This window comes from Coregonus clupeaformis, chromosome 29 (assembly GCF_020615455.1).
Source record: "Coregonus clupeaformis isolate EN_2021a chromosome 29, ASM2061545v1, whole genome shotgun sequence".
NCBI lineage: Eukaryota > Metazoa > Chordata > Actinopteri > Salmoniformes > Salmonidae > Coregonus > Coregonus clupeaformis.
The window spans coordinates 4,656,194-4,676,463 of NC_059220.1; the positions used below are offsets into that span (position 1 = coordinate 4,656,194).

At 43.5% G+C, this 20,270-nt stretch overlaps 1 protein-coding gene across 1 annotated transcript; it reads left to right on the forward strand.

The window, feature by feature from the left end:
• Nucleotides 1-148: 148 nt before the first annotated feature.
• Nucleotides 149-14,958, forward strand: LOC121544240 (flocculation protein FLO11-like). Its single transcript, XM_041854156.2, has 4 exons — nt 149-325; nt 608-656; nt 9,396-9,791; nt 13,511-14,958. Exons 1-4 carry the CDS (start codon nt 323-325, stop codon nt 14,956-14,958), a joined length of 1,896 nt encoding a protein of 631 aa, XP_041710090.2. The 5' UTR covers nt 149-322.
• The last annotated feature ends 5,312 nt before the right edge of the window (nt 14,959-20,270 follow it).

Here is a 20,270-nt window from a genome sequence, read left to right on the forward strand (position 1 = left end):
GAATTATTAAGTGTAACACAACAAAATGTGGAAAACGTCACTGAAAGCACTGTATTTGTATTACATAAGTCATACATTTCATTAATGTTTTACTTAGAATGTGTCTGATCTTTATTTTAGGATGATGAGAACAAACCCGGCCTGCCGCTCTCCTTTACCGAACCCAAATCTGAGGGTTCTGGTTGTAACCGTGGAGCCCAGAGTGTACAGCAGGCTCCAGAGATGGCGTCAGTGAAGCTGGAAGACTGCAGTCAAACACTGGAGCTGAATGTCAACGTTAAAGATGAAGTAAAGGAGGAAGAGATTGAAACATTTGTGTATCATGGTAAGAACAGAGCACAGCCTGTTTTCACAGTCTCCGAGTAGGACTGTAGGAGTGCTGATGTAGGGTCAGTTTAGCCTTTTAGATCATAATGGATACGATTATATGGACTGCAGGGACCTGACCCTAGATCAGCGCACCTAATCTGCTTCCCTTTAGGTCCAGGTAAAGTGACTAGGCTAATGCTCCTGTTTCAATGAGAGGTAGCCTAGATGGTATCTCATGCTACTCACCGGATTTTTTTTCTCTCCCATCAACATGTTATATTTCTCTTCTTCACCATAGAGCCGCTCAATAGAAGAGACGGAAGAACAGAAAGTCTTACTACTCAAAGGTATCAGGACCCGGGTGGGGGGGGGGATGACATCTCATCACAATTCAATGTCTGAAATTGAAATGAGAAGAACAGGAGAAAGTAAGTAAGCTATATACAGGGTCAGTTCCAATCAAATCAAATGTTATTTGCCACATGCACAAAATACAACAGGTGTAGACATTACAGTGAAATGCTTACTTACAAGCCCTTAACCAACAATGCAGTTTTTTAAAAGAAAAAAGTAAAAGAAAAAAAGTGTTAAGTAAAATAAAATAAAAGAAAATAACTAAAGAGCAGCAGTAAAATCAAATAACAGTAGGGAGGCTATATACAGGGGGGTACCGGTGTAGAGTCAATGTGCGGGGGCACCGGCTAGTCGAGGTAAATGAGGTAATATGTACATGTGGGTAGAGTTAAAGTGACTATGCATAAATAATAAACAGAGTAGCAGCAGCGTAAAAGAGGGGGGTGGGGTGGGGTGGGGGTCAGTGGAAATAGTCTGGGTAGCCATGATTAGCTGTTCAGTAGTCTTATGGCTTAGGGGTAGAAGCTGTTGAGAAGCCTTTTGGACCTAGACTTGGCGCTCCGGTACCGCTTGCCGTGTGGTAGCAGAGAGAACAGTCTATGACTAGGGTGGCTGGTGTCTTTGACAATTTTTAGGGCCTTCCTCTGACACCGCCTGGTATAGAGGTCCTGGATGGCAGGAAGCTTGGCCCCAGTGATGTACTGGGCCGTACGCACTACCCTCTGTAGTGCCTTGCGGTCGGAGTCCGAGCAGTTGCCATACCAGGCGGTGATGCAACCAGTCAGGATGCTCTCGATGGTGCAGCTGTAGAATTTTTTGAGGATCTGAGGACCCATGCCAAATCTTTTCAGTCTCCTTAGGGGGAATAGGTTTTGTCGTGCCCTCTTCACGACTGTCTTGGTGTGCTTGGACCATGTTAGTTTGTTGGTGATGTGGACACCAAGGAACTTGTAGCTCTCAACCTGCTCCACTACAGCCCCGTCGATGAGAATGGGGTTGTGCTCGGTACTCTTCTTTTTCCTGTAGTCCACAATCATCTCATTTGTCTATAGGGAGAGGTTGTTATCCTGGCACCACACGGCCAGGTCTCTGACGACCTCCCAATAGGCTGTCTCGTCGTTGTCGGTGATCAGGCCTACCACTGTTGTGTCATCGGCAAACTTAATGATGGTGTTGGAGTTGTGCCTGGCCATGCAGTCATGAGTGAACAGGGAGGACAGGAGGGGACTAAGCACGCACCCCTGAGGGGCCCCCGTGTTGAGGATCAGTGTGGCGGATGTGTTGTTACCTACCCTTACCACCTGGGGGCGGCCCGTCAGGAAGTCCAGGATCTAGTTGGGGGAGGTGTTTAGTCCCAGGGTCCTTAGCTTAGTGCTGAGCTTTGAGGGCACTATGGTGTTGAACACTGAGCTGTAGTCAATGAATAGCATTCTCACATAGGTGTTCCTTTTGTCCAGGTGTGAAAGGGCAGTGTGGAGCGCAATATAGATTGCATCATCTGTTGGGGCGATATGCAAATTGAGGTGGTTCTAGGGTTTCTGGGATAATGGTGTTGATGTGAGCCATGACCAGCCTTTCAAAGCACTTCATGGCTACAGACGTGAGTGCTACGGGTTGGTAGTCATTTAGGCAGGTTACCTTAGTGTTCTTGGGCACAGGGACTATGGTGGTCTGCTTGAAACATGTTGGTATTACAGACTCAGACAGGGAGAGGTTGAAAATGTCAGTGAAGACACTTGCCAGTTGGTCAGCACATGCTCGGAGTACACGTCCTGGTAGTCCGTGTGAATGTTGACCTGTTTAAAGGTCTTACTCACATTGACTACGGAGAGCATGATCACAAAGTCGTCCGGAACAGCTGATGCTCTCATGCATGTTTCAGTGTTACTTGTCTCGAAGCTAGCATAGAAGTAATTTAGCTCGTCTGGTAGGCTCGTGTCACTGGGCAGCTCACGGCTGTGCTTCCCTTTTGTAGTCTGTAATAGTTTGCAAGCCCTGCCACATCTGACGAGCGTCGGGGCGAATGTAGTACGATTCGATCTTAGTCCTATATTGACACTTTGCCTGTTCGGTGGTACCAATACCATATTTACAATGTGAAGGGATAGGGGCAGATACACTATACAGTGGGGAGAACAAGTATTTGATACACTGCACATTTTTTTCCTGTAGAAAAAAGATTTTTTTTGCATGTAGAGGTCTGTAATTTTTATCATAGGTACACTTCAACTGTGAGAGACTGAATCTAAAACAAAAATCCAGAAAATCACATTGTATGATTTTTAAGTAATTAATTTGCATTTAATTGCATGACATAAGTATTTGATACATCAGAAAAGCAGAAGTTAATATTTGGTTCATAAACCTTTCTTTGCAATTACAGAGATCTTACGTTTCCTGTAGGTCTTGACCAGGTTTGCACACACTGCAGCAGGGATTTTGGCCCACTCCTCCATACATACCTTCTCCAGATCCTTCAGGTTTCGGAGCTGTCGCTGGGCAATACGGACTTTCAGCTCCCTCCAAATTGGGTTCAGGTCTGGAGTCTGGCTAGGCCACTCCAGGACCTTGAGATGCTTCTTACAGAGCCACTCCTTAGTTGCCCTGGCTGTGTGTTTCGGGTCGTTGTCATGCTGGAAGACCCAGCCACGACCCATCTTCAATGCTCTTACTGACGGAAGGAGGTTGTTGGCCAAGATATAATAATAATAATAATAATATAATAATATGCCATTTAGCAGACGCTTTTATCCAAAGCGACTTACAGTCATGCGTGCATACATTTTTGTGTATGGGTGGTCCCGGGGATCGAACCCACTACCTTGGCGTTACAAGCGCCGTGCTCTACCAGCTGAGCTACAGAGGACCACAAGAGGACCACAAGATCTCGCGATACATGGCCCCATCCATCCTCCCCTCAATACGGTGCAGTCGTCCTGTCCCCTTTGCAGAAAAGCATCCCCAAAGAATGATGTTTCCACCTCCATGCTTCACGGTTGGGATGGTGTTCTTGGGGTTGTACTCATCCTTCTTCTTCCTCCAAACACGGCGAGTGGAGTTTAGACCAAAAAGCTCTGTTTTTGTCTCATCAGACCACATGACCTTCTCCCATTCCTCCTCTGGATCATCCAGATGGTCATTGGCGAACTTCAGATGGGCCTGGGCATGCACTGGCTTGAGCAGGGGGACCTTGCGTGCGCTGCAGGATTTTAATCCATGACAGCGTAGTGTGTTACTAATGGTTTTCTTTGAGACTGTGGTCCCAGCTCTCTTCAGGTCATTGACCAGGTCCTGCCGTGTAGTTCTGGGCTGATCCCTCACCTTCCTCATGATCATTGATGCCCCACGAGGTGAGATCTTGCATGGAGCCCCAGACCGAGGGTGATTGACCGTCATCTTGAACTTCTTCCATTTTCTAATAATTGCGCCAACAGTTGTTGCCTTCTCACCAAGCTGCTTGCCTATTGTCCTGTAGCCCATCCCAGCCTTGTGCAGGTCTACAATTTTATCCCTGATGTCCTTACACAGCTCTCTGGTCTTGGCCATTGTGGAGAGGTTGGAGTCTGTTTGATTGAGTGTGTGGACAGGTGTCTTTTATACAGGTAACGAGTTCAAACAGGTGCAGTTAATACAGGGAATGAGTGGAGAACAGGAGGGCTTCTTAAAGAAAAACTAACAGGTCTGTGAGAGCCGGAATTCTTACTGGTTGGTAGGTGATCAAATACTCATGTCATGCAATAAAATGCAAATTAATTACTTAAAAATGACAATGTGATTTTCTGGATTTTGTACGTTTGCCCACTGACAAAGAAATGATCAGTCTATAATTTTAATGGTAGGTTTATTTGAACAGTGAGAGACAGAATAACAACAACAAAATCCAGAAAAACGAATGTCAAAAATGTTATTAATTGATTTGCATTTTAATGAGGGGAATAAGTATTTGACCCCCTCTCAATCAGAAAGATTTCTGGCTCCCAGGTGTCTTTTTATACAGGTAATGAGCTGAGATTAGGAGCACACTCTTAAAGGGAGTGCTCCTAATCTCAGCTTGTTACCTGTATAAAAGACACCTGTCCACAGAAGCAATCAATCAATCAGATTCCAAACTCTCCACCATGGCCAAGACCAAAGAGCTCTCCAAGGATGTCAGGATCAAGATTGTAGACCTACCCAAGGCTGGAATGGGCTACAAGACCATCGCCAAGCAGCTTGGTGAGAAGGTGACAACAGTTGGTGCGATTATTCGCAAATGGAAGAAACACAAAAGAACTGTCAATCTCCCTCGGCCTGGGGCTCCATGCAAGATCTCACCTCGTGGAGTTGCAATGATCATGAGAACGGTGAGGAATCAGCCCAGAACTACACGGGAGGATCTTGTCAATGATCTCAAGGCAGCTGGGACCATAGTCACCAAGAAAACAATTTGTAACACACTATGCCGTGAAAGACTGAAATCCTGCAGCGCCTGCAAGGTCCCCCTGCTCAAGAAAGCACATATACATGCCCGTCTGAAGTTTGCCAATGAACATCTGAATGATTCAGAGCAGAAAGTGTTGTGGTCAGATGAGACCAAAATCGAGCTCTTTGGCATCAACTCAACTCGCTGTGTTTGGAGGAGGAGGAATGCTGCCTATGACCCCAAGAACACCATCCCCACCGTCAAACATGGAGGTGAAAACATTATGCTTTGGGGGTGGTTTTCTGCTAAGGGGACAGGACAACTTCACCGCATCAAAGGGACGATGGACGGGGCCATGTACCGTCAAATCTTGTGTGAGAACCTCCTTCCCTCAGCCAGGGCATTGAAAATGGGTCGTGGGTGGGTATTCCAGCATGACAATGACCCAAAACACACGGCCAAGGCAACAAAGGAGTGGCTCAAGAAGAAGCACATTAAGGTCCTGGAATGGCCTAGCCAGTCTCCAGACCTTAATCCCATAGAAAATCTGTGGAGGGAGCTGAAGGTTCGAGTTGCCAAACGTCAGCCTTGAAACCTTAATGACTTTTTTGACATGCGTTTTTCTGGATTTTTTTGTTGTTATTCTCTCTCACTGTTCAAATAAACCTACCATTAAAATTATAGACTGATCATTTCTTTGTCAGTGGGCAAATGTACAAAATCAGCAGGGGATCAAATACTTTTTTCCCTCACTGTATGTAAAAATAATCTGTTCTTATCTGCGCGTAAATTTGAGAATCTGGACATGCGCAGAAGCTTCAGATTTTTAGCTATTTGGAAGAGGCCTCCAGAAAATTAGGAAACGCCACTCCGTTTTTTGTATTTGTTTAATTACAACAAAAACGGAAATATTGAATAATAGCCTAAGACCTTATCTTGGGTTATGTAAGACCATTATAGAGGTAGACCATTGCGCTAAACTCGTAAAGCGTTCTTATATAGACGGGTTAGCTGACAACGTCATGAAAATGAAACGCACGCTTCAAAGGTGCCGTGTGTTGTTGTGATTCTGGATTCAGATCGCTAGCAACAATGACAAGAAACCGCCGTGTGGTGAATCGTAAATTGCTCGTTTGATCTTGTTCCTGATACTGATGGGTTCTGACTTATAAACTAGACATATCCTTAGTCATGTCACTGAGGGAGAGGGAGGAATGCAGGACGTGTAAGTACTGGCGGAACATGCTATTGTTAATTATCAAGTATCCTATGGAAATGAGGAGTGCCATAGTCTGGTTTCTACACCAGAAGTTAATGGTTATCTGTAGGAGGAATGCATATGGTGGAGGCAATCACATGGTTGCAGTCACTGATAAGGGTGGATATCTGTGGATCAGTGAGGAGTGAGGAATGAGGTCAAGTCACATTAAGGGAGAAGGAACAGTTTATTGCCCGCATCTCTGAACTTCCTGCCTAGCAACAAAGATGTAATGTTTTAGAGAAAAGGAGGCGACTCCACCTGAAGTGGGGTGTATATATACTTGTGCTGGTGGAAACATGTCTTTGTCTTATGCAGCTGTGTGACCCAGTGGTTTAATAAACTTGGTTGAGCTTTACTAATAATCCTTGAGTTTTACTCGGTTAGTTTAAAACCTAACAATACCATGTCTTGTTCTGAGATGTTTTGACTGATGTCACGTCTATGCTAATATGGCAAAAATGTGCTAGCTAGCTAACCAACAGCTGTAACGATGTATTTCAGATACAAGTGCTCATTGTGAAACTTTATTTGTTTTCCAATAAACTTCGGAGACTAACTATAGTTAAACATGATGTCAACAGTCTAAGCCAACCCCATCTGTTTTGCCCCATAGTTGCGCATGCGCCGGTTTTGTTGCTAAACAACCAACCCATCTATTCCTCAAGACTCAATGGAACCATCGGAGGAGAGCTGGCCATAATCGTCTCCAGTGAAAGGTTGTCTGAAATGTATCGTGAAACATTTAACTCTGAAACAGAACCAACCCCTCAAAGGACCAACTATTTGAAATGGGATTTTATTCAAAATATTGCAAGCAGGATTATTTCTTAAAAGGCTACTGTGATAAATCCAGATCTAAATAGAAGTGGGTCGCTATGAACAAATTGGTGTTAAACATTTCAAAGGCCAAATGTATTGTTTGGCCCCTAGAAATATGCTTGCTGGTGACCCGCAATTAAACTTGTAAGTGGATGGGGTGCCTGTAGAACATGAAAAAGACGAAACTACTTGCAGTCACATTGGAAGTATTGCTATCCTGGTCTGATCATATCGAAAACATAGTTATTAAAATGGGAAAAGGTATAGCTGTTTCAAGAAAATGCTCAGTGTATTTCTTTGCCATGTGATTCAATCATTGGTCCTGTAACACCTAGAGTTCTGTCCAGTCATGCTTGCATGCAGCAAAATAATATCTTTAAACTCCAGCTAGCTCAACACAAAGCTGGCAGACTAGATCTTCATTGCTCTACCCGTACAAATATCAACCGACTGCATCATAACCTCTCATGGCTTTCTGTTGAAAGTAAATTACTCTCCAGTCTTTAGATTTTTCTCAGAAATGCAATTCTGTTCAAGAAACCCCATTTATTTCTCAAACCTATTAGTCTACAGTATGTCGGCAATACACGATCACCAAACCAGACAGGCGCGTTTCTGATACCCCTCCAGACCTAGGACAAATCTCCTCAAATCAAGTTCTATACAGAGCCACCACTGAATGGAACTCCCTACCGACCGAAAAGTAAATTCACATTCAAGAAAACATTAAAAGTACATCTACTAAGAGTGGCCATATGACTGGACAGATACTGACCCCTGAATATATGGATTGACTGTTCAATGTTACCTTTCAGGTATTTTAAATGTCTGTAATGTCTACTTGTTAATGTTTTTCAAATGTATATAAATTGTAAAGTATTTTTGTCTGTAATGTATTTTTCTTTATGTCGGACCCCAAGAAGACTAGCCGTCGTCATGGCGTCAGCTAATGGTGATCCAAATCAAAGCTAGGCTATCATTCTGGGGAGGGTTCATTGGCTCATTTTGCTGTAGACTTTCATAGGAAAAGATGCCAGTTATGACTGAGCAGTATTGTAGATCCTACTGTGCAATAGATTAGGTGCATTAACTTGATGTATTAACTTGTTTTATGCATCAGGCAAATAACTTGCTTGTTGCAAATGCTGACTTGTTCTTTTTCGTTGTCATTTATGCAGGAGGAGGACCTGACTCCGCTGAACTTGAGGTTGAAGCGTCCAGAGAGCAACACCAGGAAGAAAGCAACGCTAAGGGGTCTCACCGCTGTCCTCACTGTGAGAAGAGTTTCCCATTCTTCTCACATCTTGAAAGACACCTGCTAATACATGCTGGAGAGAGACCTTACTCCTGCTGTTACTGTGGGAAGTGTTACTCCAAATCAAGTCATCTAACACTTCACCAGAGAGTGCACACAGGAGAGAAACCTTACTACTGCTCTGACCGTGGGAGGTGCTTCGCCTTATCCCATCATCTAACACGTCATAAGAGAGTGCACACAGGGGAGAAATTTTACTGCTGCTCTGACTGTGGTAAGTGCTTCTCTAAGGCCCAGACTCAATCAAATACGCGCTAGGCGTTAGCCGACACCTGCATAGCTGTTGTTTTGGTGTCGGAGGTGGATCTGCTTTAGAGCTGTCAAAGCAGCTCCTTGGATAGGCTATTGTGGACACCGCCATTGGATGCAATGAAACCACACCTGTCCTTTTGTAGCTCAGTTGGTAGAGCATGGCGCTTGTAACGTCATGGTAGTAGTTTCAATTCCCGGGACCACCCATACAGTCATGCGTGCATAAACTTTACGTAAGTCGCTTTGGATAAAAACATCTGCTAAAAGGCAGATATATTATAGGATATTTATTATAATCCAACAAATCCCATGCAGCCGTGTTACAAGTTCAAACACATGATGTTCTATTGTCTACACCTCGATGAGACAATATAAATCCCTCCATTCAAATTAAAATGAAAACTTGCATAATAACGTATATAGCAATACGAATAATAATTAATTAATAAATAACTATTAATTAATAAATAACTAATAATTAGCCTCCACACGTGAAATCGGTTGGCAAACTGCTATGGTCAATATACAAATAGAACACATATGCAAGTGTGTTTCTCAATGTCACCAGCAATGAGTAAGTAACGGGTAAGGTAATACAAAGTTTAGCCTATTTCCTAGGAATTAATCACATGCATTAACTACAACCTGATGCTGTTTCATATCGATTTCACATGTTGATAAAGGAAAAAGAAAACAGAAAGGAATGGAGGAAACTGAAAAAAAGAGGCACAGATTCACCCCTGGAGATGAGGATCGTATTATTTCGGGGGTTCTTGGGCACTGGGAGGACCTCTTCGGCGCCCAGGCCCACATTCGCCCCCGGGGGTCAAAGACTGCAACCTGGAACAGCATCGCGGGTACCTTGACCTCGGCTGTGGCGAGATGTGGCGACGATGTCCGGAAGAAGTACAATCTCATCAGGAACCAAATCAAGCAGAAGGTTTCATCTCTCCGGGCATTGTCCAGCCAGACTGGTGGGGGGCCCAACACTGTGCTGGAGCTGACCCACCTGGAGCAGCAACTGCTCTCCCGAATGGCAGAGACCGTAACAGGTGTAGGGCCTGCTGATCTGGGAATTGGTGAGTGCTAATGTGACAGCGTTTTAGCAACATTAAGTCTTGTTAAAATCTGTTCATAAACACCCCCAGGAAGAATTACACTTTTTAAAAAGTATTATTATATGTATTTATTTTTCATTTTCTGACAAGCAAGTGCTTAGATTATGGTCATTTTCACGTTTTCATAAATTCATTCATAGAATGTTTGGGAATGACGTATAGTAAGGCATTTGTGAAAATTCTATATCAATATAGAGTGGGAAAGGGGCTGTGCGTTTGGACAATTTTAATAGACACTGCAGTAAATAAAACCTAATAAAAACATCTGTCTTGTCCAGGACCGGAGTCTACGCAGGCCGGTGCGACATAGCCAATCAGAGCTACAGTAGGCCTATATGCAAATAAGCCATTTGCCACACAGGCCTGCCATCATTCACTTTGAACTGGACTGTGTGTTTACAGGCAGTTGCAACTGCGCAACTTTAGATCATTAGAACGCATTCGCCAAAAAATACACCTGAATAGATTTCTGCAAATACTACGGGAATTCTCTTACATTTGGGAACGTCGTGGTCCTATTGATCAAACAGCCATGAAAAGGTAGGCTCTCTCTCCCTCAGTTGTCTATGCACATCAACAAGATCAACAACTAATGCTAGCCAGAGCGAGATGAGCTAAAATCAAACGAGGGAACTTTAGATAAACCTTCTCAAACTTTTTCAGCTAGTTGGCCGTCAGAATTGCACTGATAAACCTATGGGGAATAGTAGCCTGCTCGTCCTTCTGCAGCTTGCCTGCCAATACATGGTTGTCCCAACCCACGTTTTGACAACTGAATGGGAACTTGCCTGCCTACCCGCCCATTTAATCGATGCCAAATTCTTCTTCTTCGGTGGGGTTTATCGGCGGTTGGTATCCAACGTTATGGTGCATTACCACCACCTACTGTACTGGAGTGTGGGCCAGAGACAGGGAGAAACTAAATCCTACCTGCCAGCCCTGTTGCTCTTAAAAAAAGATAACAAAATATATTTGAGGCTATATCTAATGACGTTCTACTCAATATACTGTAGCTCAACTGGTAGAGCACGGCGCTTGTAACGCCAAGGTAGTGGGTTCGATCCCCGGGACCACCCATACACAAAAATGTATGCACGCATGACTGTAAGTCGCTTTGGATAAAAGCGTCTGCTAAATGGCATATTATTATTATTATTATTATTATTATTATACTCTTTGAACTAATGTCCTGTATCCCCTTCTCCCTCATACTAGATCTCAGCCTCTCTCTTTCCCTCTGATACTGCCCACACTGTAGCAATACATGCCCAACTGATGCCAAATACATTTGATTAACAACTAAGAGATATGCTAACTGTGGAGAACAGTCGTTCCAGTTCAGCATTGCTAGCTAGCCAGCAAAACGACTCGCATTTCTTGCTAGCTAAACAAATGACACCTGCACCTCTAGCTGTAGCCACCGAAAAACGATATGAGGGGGAAAAGTCAGTCACTCACCCACTCCTCCAATGACATGACATCCTCCCAGCAGCTAGCTAGCTAGCTAACGTTTGGCTCCGTGTTTTTAGCTTGCTAAATAAATAGCTAGCTACATAAATAGATACGCTAGCCCAGGGGTGTCAAACTCAATCAGCGCACAGGCCATATTGAAAAAAAACGAAGAATTTGCCAGCCAGACATAGCCTATTTGTTGTTGTTTTTTAAACAAGCATCTGCGAACCAAAATGGCCATTTGTTTTATTTTATTTATAATTTCCACTTATGTACATATGATGCTGTATATAACATATTAAAACAAAAGAAGATAAATAATATTTGTCCAGCCTTTGCTGCTATGCTTGCAGACGTGCATAATATGCTATAACTCTTAGCTATACACAAGTTTTTGAGCCGTTTCCGCTCTACTTCCTGAACTCCTCCCGTCGATGCAATCCACTTCCGTTCTGCCGGGCTGGGTTTGTTTTTCTAGCTAGCTCCGTTGTGCCGACAAAGCACTGATATCGCAGTGACAAAGAGGATATAAAAATTACAATTACAACATGAAGAAAAGTGGTTCGGGAACGACGTGTGCGGTAGTTGGTTGCAAAAACTCGAGAAAGCACCTGAACGAGTGGTTAGATAGAGAGTGCTACGACCACAAACCAGCTACGAAGAGGCAATGTCCATGCGCTCCATTGTTTACATTTTTTCGCAAGCCTGATACCGACTCGGAATCAAGGACCTGGCTGAAGGCATTGAATCTAAAGAAACCACCCCTCAACGTTTTTGTTTGTTCCTATCACTTTGTTGACCAAAAACCTACCAAGGATAATCCTTTCCCAGAGTTGTGGTTGGGATACAATCGCCCTCCCCAGCCAAAGAGGCATCAACTCACCCAGCGGACCACTGCCTCCCCCCAGATAAAGAAACGCAGACTTGAATCTGAGGGTAAGTTCAGCAACTTTAGCTATGAAGCTGACAATACTGTTAATTATGAAGAAGTTGTCATACATTAACATTGCTACCGGTATTTTGCGAAGGCAGTTGATTGTTTTGGAGATGGGACAAACAATGCCCACGAATTAAAACACAAAATAGTTTTTATTTAAAATAAAAAATTGATGGATTTATAGCGTTTTGAAAAGAAGACATAGGCCTAGGCTACAATGGTCAAATAATTACCTTCCACAGGATCGCAGCTGAGTGGGAACAAGATCTCCCTGGTCCAGCAACACGCGTACATCCCGCAGTTTTGACTTCTCCAGCTTCAGTTACCAGCACCCAAGCATTATGCCATGCATTGTTCAAACACTGGCTAGGCTCTACATTTGCTTTCAGATAAACAAAACGATCATGTTTGTATGACATGACACAACCGACTTTGTTGCTGTGCAGATATTGATATGCCTCGGAGGCTTTCAGATTGTCCATTGCTTTTCCATCTATTGCCATGGATTGCACGAAGTAGCAAATCTTGCTGTACGTTATGTTGGGCCACGTCGTCATGTTATCCTCCCAGTTCTGCACTGAATTCGGGTGGAGGAGAGTAGCGCCATCTCCAGTCAAAGTAGTAGAACCGTGTTCCCAAGCTAGCGTCGACATCGCTGTGTTTGTGTTTACACCGGCAGACGTTGTGCAAACAACTTCCGGCGGAAATGAAATGCATTTGTGTAGAGTTATGGCGCCAACCGGGATACAGCGCGTAAACTTGTGTAATGCTCAAATGTTGCTGTAGGAAGCCTACATGTTTCTCCTTTGTCTGGTATTTTGTTGCAGCTTTAGTGAATTATATTAATCATGAATTTTGAGTCAAATATAACCTATTTTTAAAACCTCTTTATAAAGTCGGTTTTGAATCATGAACTGGGAATTTACATACCAAAGTCCAATATATCAAATATCCTTCCCCCAACTGACATTTTTGTGTATTACATTTCAGAACAATCCAGGATGTTTTTTTGTTGCAGTCAAACAGATCCGTCCATAAATGCAGGTAAAGTCATTGTTAGCTGCCCATCGCTGCAGACGTGTGTGTGGTCTTTAATGAGTAGCCTAAATGAGCCTAGTCAAGGCAAAGGTTTGATTTAACAATTCAGTGTATTCTTTATTTTAATGAAAAAGCATAATGCCATAATGGTAAACCAACAGAAAACATGACTAATATAACACATTACATTTTAAAGGAAGTCATTTCAACAAGAAGAGATAAGAAATAATATTGACCTAATCTTCTTTTCCAGGTCCCTCTCAGGGAGACATCTCCAGCTCTGGCCCCCCACCAGCAGCAGAAGAGAGCACTGTGGAGTCCGCTTTACCCTCTAATGTCACCATGGAGGAGGTACCCTCCACCTCACCATCAACACCTTGGCCAGCGCCAACAGTGCCACCCCATCCCATCACCTCCCGTCCTGCACCATCTCACTCCATCCACTCTGGCTCTGCTCCCCAACCCATCACCTCCCGTCCTGCACCATCTCACTCCATCCACTCTGGCTCTGCTCCCCAATCCATCACCTCCCGTCCTGCACCATCTCACCCCATCCACTCTGGCTCTGCTCCCCAATCCATCACCTCCTGTCCTGCACCATCTCACCCCATCCACTCTGGCTCTCCACCCCAACCCATCACGTCTGGCTGGACACCACAGGGCCCCCAAGCCAAACTGCTCCAACACATCCTGGACACACAAACACAACAAATCCATGTTACACAGACCTCCCAACACATCAACCAAGCTCTTTATGATTTATTAGAAAAAGCACATGAAACACAGAAGGCACACCTGGATGTGGAGAAGAACCGGCTCCAGCTGGATAGGGAGCGCTTGAGGGTGGAGACAGAGCGCCTGCAGGTGGAGAGGGAGCGCCTCCAGCTGGAGAAGGATCGCCTGGGGGAAGTGGAGGACCGGGAGGTGCGTCGGCAGCGCTCTGTCTCCAGGTCAGTCGCCCTAGAACACCAGACGCCTGTGAGTTCAAGAACTGCCAGTGCCTCCCCCACCCTTCCTCTGGGAACACCATCAGCCTCCATGTGCAGTCCCCTCGCATTAATATCACCCACTGCACCACACTTTTATTTCTTATTTGCCCCATTCCCATTACCGGTAATCCCAACCCATTCCACCCAGCCATCACAAACCAGCCCTGCCTACACCTCCCTTACCGTAACCAGCCCTGCACCAACCTCCCCTACCTTAACCATTTCTGCCCCAACCTTCCCTACCTTAACCAGCCCTGCACCAACCTCCCCTACCTTAACCAGCCCTGCCCCAACCTTCCCTACCTTAACCATTTCTGCCCCAACCTTCCCTACCTTAACCAGCCCTGCACCAACCTCCCCTACCTTAACCAGCCCTGCACCAACCTCCCCTACCTTAACCAGCCCTGCCCCAACCTTCCCTACCTTAACCAGCCCTGCCCCAACCTCCCCAACCTTAACCAGCCCTGCCCCAACCTTAACCAGCCCTGCCCCAACCTCCCCTACCTCAACCATTTCTGCACCAACCTCCCTTACCTTAACCATTTCTGCACCAACCTCCCCTACCTCAACCATTTCTGCACCAACCTCCCCAACCTCAACCATTTCTGCCCGCTCTCTCATCCCTCCAACCTCCGGATCTGTTAAACGGCGAGTCCAGGAGACAGTCAGGCCTTGGCCTGCACCCACTGCTAAGAATAAAAAACTTAAATAAACAAATAATGTCATAAAATACAACAAGTGTTATCTTGTTTTCTTACTCAGGCCAGGTCAAATGTTCCTCTGCCTTTGACCTCTTGACCCCAATCCCCTGCCCTTGACCTCTTGCCCCCAATCCCCTGCCCTCTTGCCCCCTATCCCCTGTTCAAATGGGATTAGAGTGAAGGAGTGTGCACCGGTACACACAACACATTGCCTGACGACTCAAACTGAATAATTCCGCTGTTCTATTGTTCGCTACATACTTCAGTGTGAGACTGCCATCATTGAAGTCATTTGTGGAGACGTCAAAATGAGGGATGTTGTACATTTTACATTTACATTTTAGTCATTTAGCAGACGCTCTTATCCAGAGCAACTTACAGTTAGTGAGTGCATACATTATTTAAAAAAAATAATAATTCATACCCCCGTGGGAATCGAACCCACAACCCTGGTGTTGCAAACGCCATGCTCTACCAACTGAGCTACATCCCTGCCGGCCATTCCCTCCCCTACCCTAGTTGACGCTGGGCCAATTGTGCGCCGCCCCATGGGTCTCCCGGTCATGGCCGGCTACGACAGAGTGCTTTTCACCACTGGGACTGGTAAGTGTGGAAAGCGATCTGTTGAAGTCGATAAATGACAAACTGGGCATACTAGATTTGGTCAGAAAGGATATAAAGGAGTTGAAGACGAGTCTTGAAATGAGTGACGAAAAAGCTGCGATAATGGAGAAAGATCCAAAAAAGCTAAAAGGGACAGTCACTAAGATAGAAACGGACGTTAAGGAACTTAAAAAGGAGAACAACTTTCTGAGAGAAGCCTTACTAGACATACAGACTAGATCGATGAGAGAAAATCTAGTACTTACGGGGATCCAAGAAAAAGGAGAGGCTACCGGAAAAAATTGTGAAGGACTTCTTTCCTACAGCGCTTCAAATCCCACTCGATGCTGTCGATAAAATCCAACTCGAACGTGTACACCGTTTCGGATAAAGAGGACAGAGATATGAGCGTCCAATCGTTGCCAAATTTGCTTACTTTAAGGATAAAGTAATGGTTAAAAGCCTAGGTAAAAGACCTGCTGGCACGGAAATAGGCATGAAGGATCAGTTCCCGAAGGAGATTGGGTACAGAACTTTGCACCGTTCTGCAATCTTCAAGGAAAATAGATTAAAAGGGAAGCGTTTTGCTCTCGTAGTCGATAAACTGTATATTGACAACCAAATGTTCCGCAACACAAAGACTACTCCATGGCTATTCTGAAATTTCTAATAGAGGAGTCGAATAATGGAACACTCAATGCTAGCCATGGTAGGGATTGTAATAATAAAACACATTTATAGTATTTATACTATTTTATATAGGGATAAGACGGTATTACAAGAAAGGATAACAAGCAAAATAATACATCTTCAAATATAACTAATTAGAACACAAGTACTCAATCACCGGAGGCAGAGTTGCAAAGAAAAAGCCATATCTCAGACTGGCCAATAAAAATAAAAGATTAAGATGGGCAGTCTGAGAAATGGCTTTTTCTTTGCTACTCTGCCTAGAAGATCAGCATCCCGGAGTCGCCTCTTCACTGTTGATGTTGAGACTGGTGTTTTTAATGAAGCTGCCAGTTGAGGACCTGTGAGGCGCCTGTTTCTCAAACTAGACACTCTAATGTATTTGTCCTCTTGCTCAGTTGTGCACCGGGGCCTCCCACTCCTCTTTCTATTCTGGTTAGAGACAGTTTGCGCTGTTCTGTGAAGAGAGTAGTACACACTAAAAAATAAAAAATGTACATTACCATGTAGTTTACCAATAAAATGGTCTGATGGTGATGTGGATATACTCAAAATACATATCCCAAATGAAATAAATGATCTCACTCCAATACATTTTAATAGAAAGTTAGCAAAAATAGATAAGATCTTGCTACCATGGAAAGGTAAATACCTGTCTATTTGTGGAAAAATCACCCTGATTTAACTCTTTAGTATTATCCCAGTTTACCTATTTGCTTATGGTCTTGCCTACGCCTAGCGAACAGTTTTTTAAATTATATGAGAAAAATGTTTTCCATTTTATTTGGAACGGCAAGCCAGACAAAATTAAACAGACCTATTTATATAATGAATATGAATTCGGAGGACAGAAATGATTAAATATTAAAGCATTAGACCTATCACTAAAGTTATACTTAGATCCAGACTGGTTCTCTAGCAAATTAGTAAGATTGTCTCATCCCATGTTCAAGAATGGCCTTTTTCCTTTTATTCAGATAACAACCTCTCACTTTCAGTTATTTGAAAAGGAAATAATCTCCCAAATATCACTATTTCTAAAACAAGCCATAGAAAGTTGGTTGCAATTTCAATTTAATCCTCCAGAAACGACAGAACAAATATTGAAACAAATATTGTGGTTAAACTCAAATATACTAATTGATAAAAAAAACATTATTTTCTGAATAAATAAAAATAATATGTCTAATCTTAGTAGGACTGGTGGAGTTATGTCGCACATGCAGCTAACAAAAACATATGGAAATGTCTGCTCTACCCAAATAATTGCAGCATTACCGCAAAAATGGAAGAGGAAAGTGGAAGGGGGAAAAAGTAAGGAACTTGTCTGTTGGCCCTGCATTACAGAATATAATTGGTTAAAGAAAATTGTGATAAATAAAAAAGTATACCAGTTTCATTTAAGGACCAAAGCATTGACAGCCGTCCCATATAGATTGCAAAATAGTTGGGAAGAGATTTTTGACGTACCAATGTTTACTGACACGCAAAACGACACCGGATTCAAAACTTAGAATTTTTCACTTTTTATTATTATACAAATTCTTGCTACCAATAGAATGTTATTTATATGGGGGATGTAATCTTCCCAGCGCTGCAGATTTTGCTACGAAGAGACAGAATCATTAGATAATCTGTTTTGGTACTGTCCATTTGTAGCTTGTTTTTGGTCACAGGTCCAGGAATGGCTGAATGATTGCAATATTTACCTGGAGCTAACCCTGCAGAAAGCACTACTGGGTGATTTGAAAAGTCATAGTTAATTGTTCAATAATATAATAATAGTTTATTTTTTTCGATTTACAATCTGTAGAAACAATGAGAATAGAATGGTTCAGAACTTTTGTGAAACATCACAGTACAGTTGAAAAATATATGGCAAATAGAAATCCAATATGGATGGTGTTAAGAGATAGATGGGAGGTGTTGAATGGAGCTGAAGGATGGGACTAATAACAACTAACAACAACTAATAACAACAAGATAACTAATGTAAAGCATAATAGGTTATAGGTTGAGAGCTTTTGTGAAAGAGCACAGTTAGAAGATGAATCGGCATACCGGATGGACATCATGAAAATGATCGGAGAGGTTGAGGGTAGAGGAAGTTCAGGAGTAAAAACAAACAAAATAGAATTATTGTAAAATTGACTGTGTCCATAAAATGTATATAGTATGCATAAGCTGGAAGTAGAGGCCTAAGCGTTGTTGTTCACTATTTTACTCCAATTAGGGAGGGGGTGGTGGGGGTGGAAAGTAATAAAGGGAAATATATATTTTTTAAGGATATGTATGTATATGTGTATATATATATATTAGCAAGAGAAAATAACATATGGGGGGATTGGAAGTGATGCAGACAATTAAATTGATGGAAGTTACAATCTATCTGCAATATTAAAGCTGTTTTTAAAAAAAAGGAGAAAAGAAACCGCTACAAAAGTTTATTTGTGAGACGCGGTGTGGGTGAACGGATGATCTCTGCATGTGTAGTTCCCACCGTAAAGCATGGAGGAGGTGTTATGGTGTGGGGGTGCTTTGCTGGTGACACTGTCAGTGATTTATTTAGAATTCAAGGCACACTTGACCAGCATGGCTACCACAGCATTCTGCAGCGACACGCCATCCCATCTGGTTGGGGCTTAGTGGGACTATCACTTGTTTTTCGACATGACAATGACCCAACACACCTCCAGGCGGTGTAAGTGCTATTTGACCAAGAAGGAGAGTGATGGAGTGCTGCATCAGATGACCTGGCCTCCACAATCCCCCAACCTCCACCCAATTGAGATGGTTTGGGATGAGTCGGACGGCAGACTGAAGGAAAAGCAGCCAACAAGTGCTAAGCATATGTGGGAACTCCTTCAAGACTGTTGGAAAACATTCCAAGTGAAGCTGGTTGAGAGAATGCCAAGCGTATGCAAAGCTGTCATCAAGGCAAAGGGTGGCTATTTATAGAATCTCAAATATAAAATATTTTGATTTGTTTTTACTACATGATTCCATATGTGTATTTCATAGTTTTGATGTCTTCGCTATTATTCTACAATGTAGAAAATAGTAAAAAATAAAGAAAAACCCTTGAATGAGTAGGTGTGTCCAAACTTTTGACTGGTACTGTACAGTCGTGGTCAAAAGTTTTGAGTGACACAAATACTCATTTTCACAAAGTCTGCTGCCTCAGTTTTAATGATGGCAATTTGCATATACTCCAGAATGTCATGGAGAGTGATCAGATGAATTGCAATTAATTGCAAAGTCCCTCTTTGCCATGAAAATTAACTTAATCCCCAAAAAACATTTCTGCTGCATTTCAGCGTGGACAAGGCTGGAGATCACTCTGTCATGCTGATTGAGTTAGAATAATAGACTGGAAGCTTTAAAAGGAGGGTGGTGCTTGAAAGCATTGTTCTTCCTCTGTTAGCCATGGTTACCTGCAAGGAAACACGTGCCGTCATCATTGCTTTGCACAAAAAGGGCTTCACAGGCAAGGATATTGCTGCTAGTAAGATTGCACCTAAATCAACCATTTATCGGATCATCAAGAACTTCAAGGAGAGAGGTTCAATTGTTGTGAAGAAGGCGTCAGGGCGCCTAAGAAAGTCCAGCAAGCGCCAGGACCGTCTCCTAAAGTTGATTCAGCTGTGGGATCGGGGCACCACCAGTGCAGAGCTTGCTCAGGAATGGCAGCAGGCAGGTGTGAGTGCATCTGCATGCACAGTGAGGCGAAGACTTTTGGAGGATGGCCTGGTGTCAAGAAGGGCAGCAAAGAAGCCACTTCTCTCCAGGAAAAACATCAGGGACAGACTGATATTCTGAAAAAGGTACAGGGATTGGACTGCTGAGGACTGCTCAGGATTGGACTGCTCAGGACTCCTGAGTGGCGCAGTGGTCTAAGGCACTGCATCGCAGTGCTAACTGTGCCACTAGAGATCCTGGTTCGAATCCAGGCTCTGTCGCAGCCGGCCGCGACCGGGAGACTCATGGGCGGCGCACAATTGGCCCAGCGTCGTCCAGGGTAGGGGAGGGA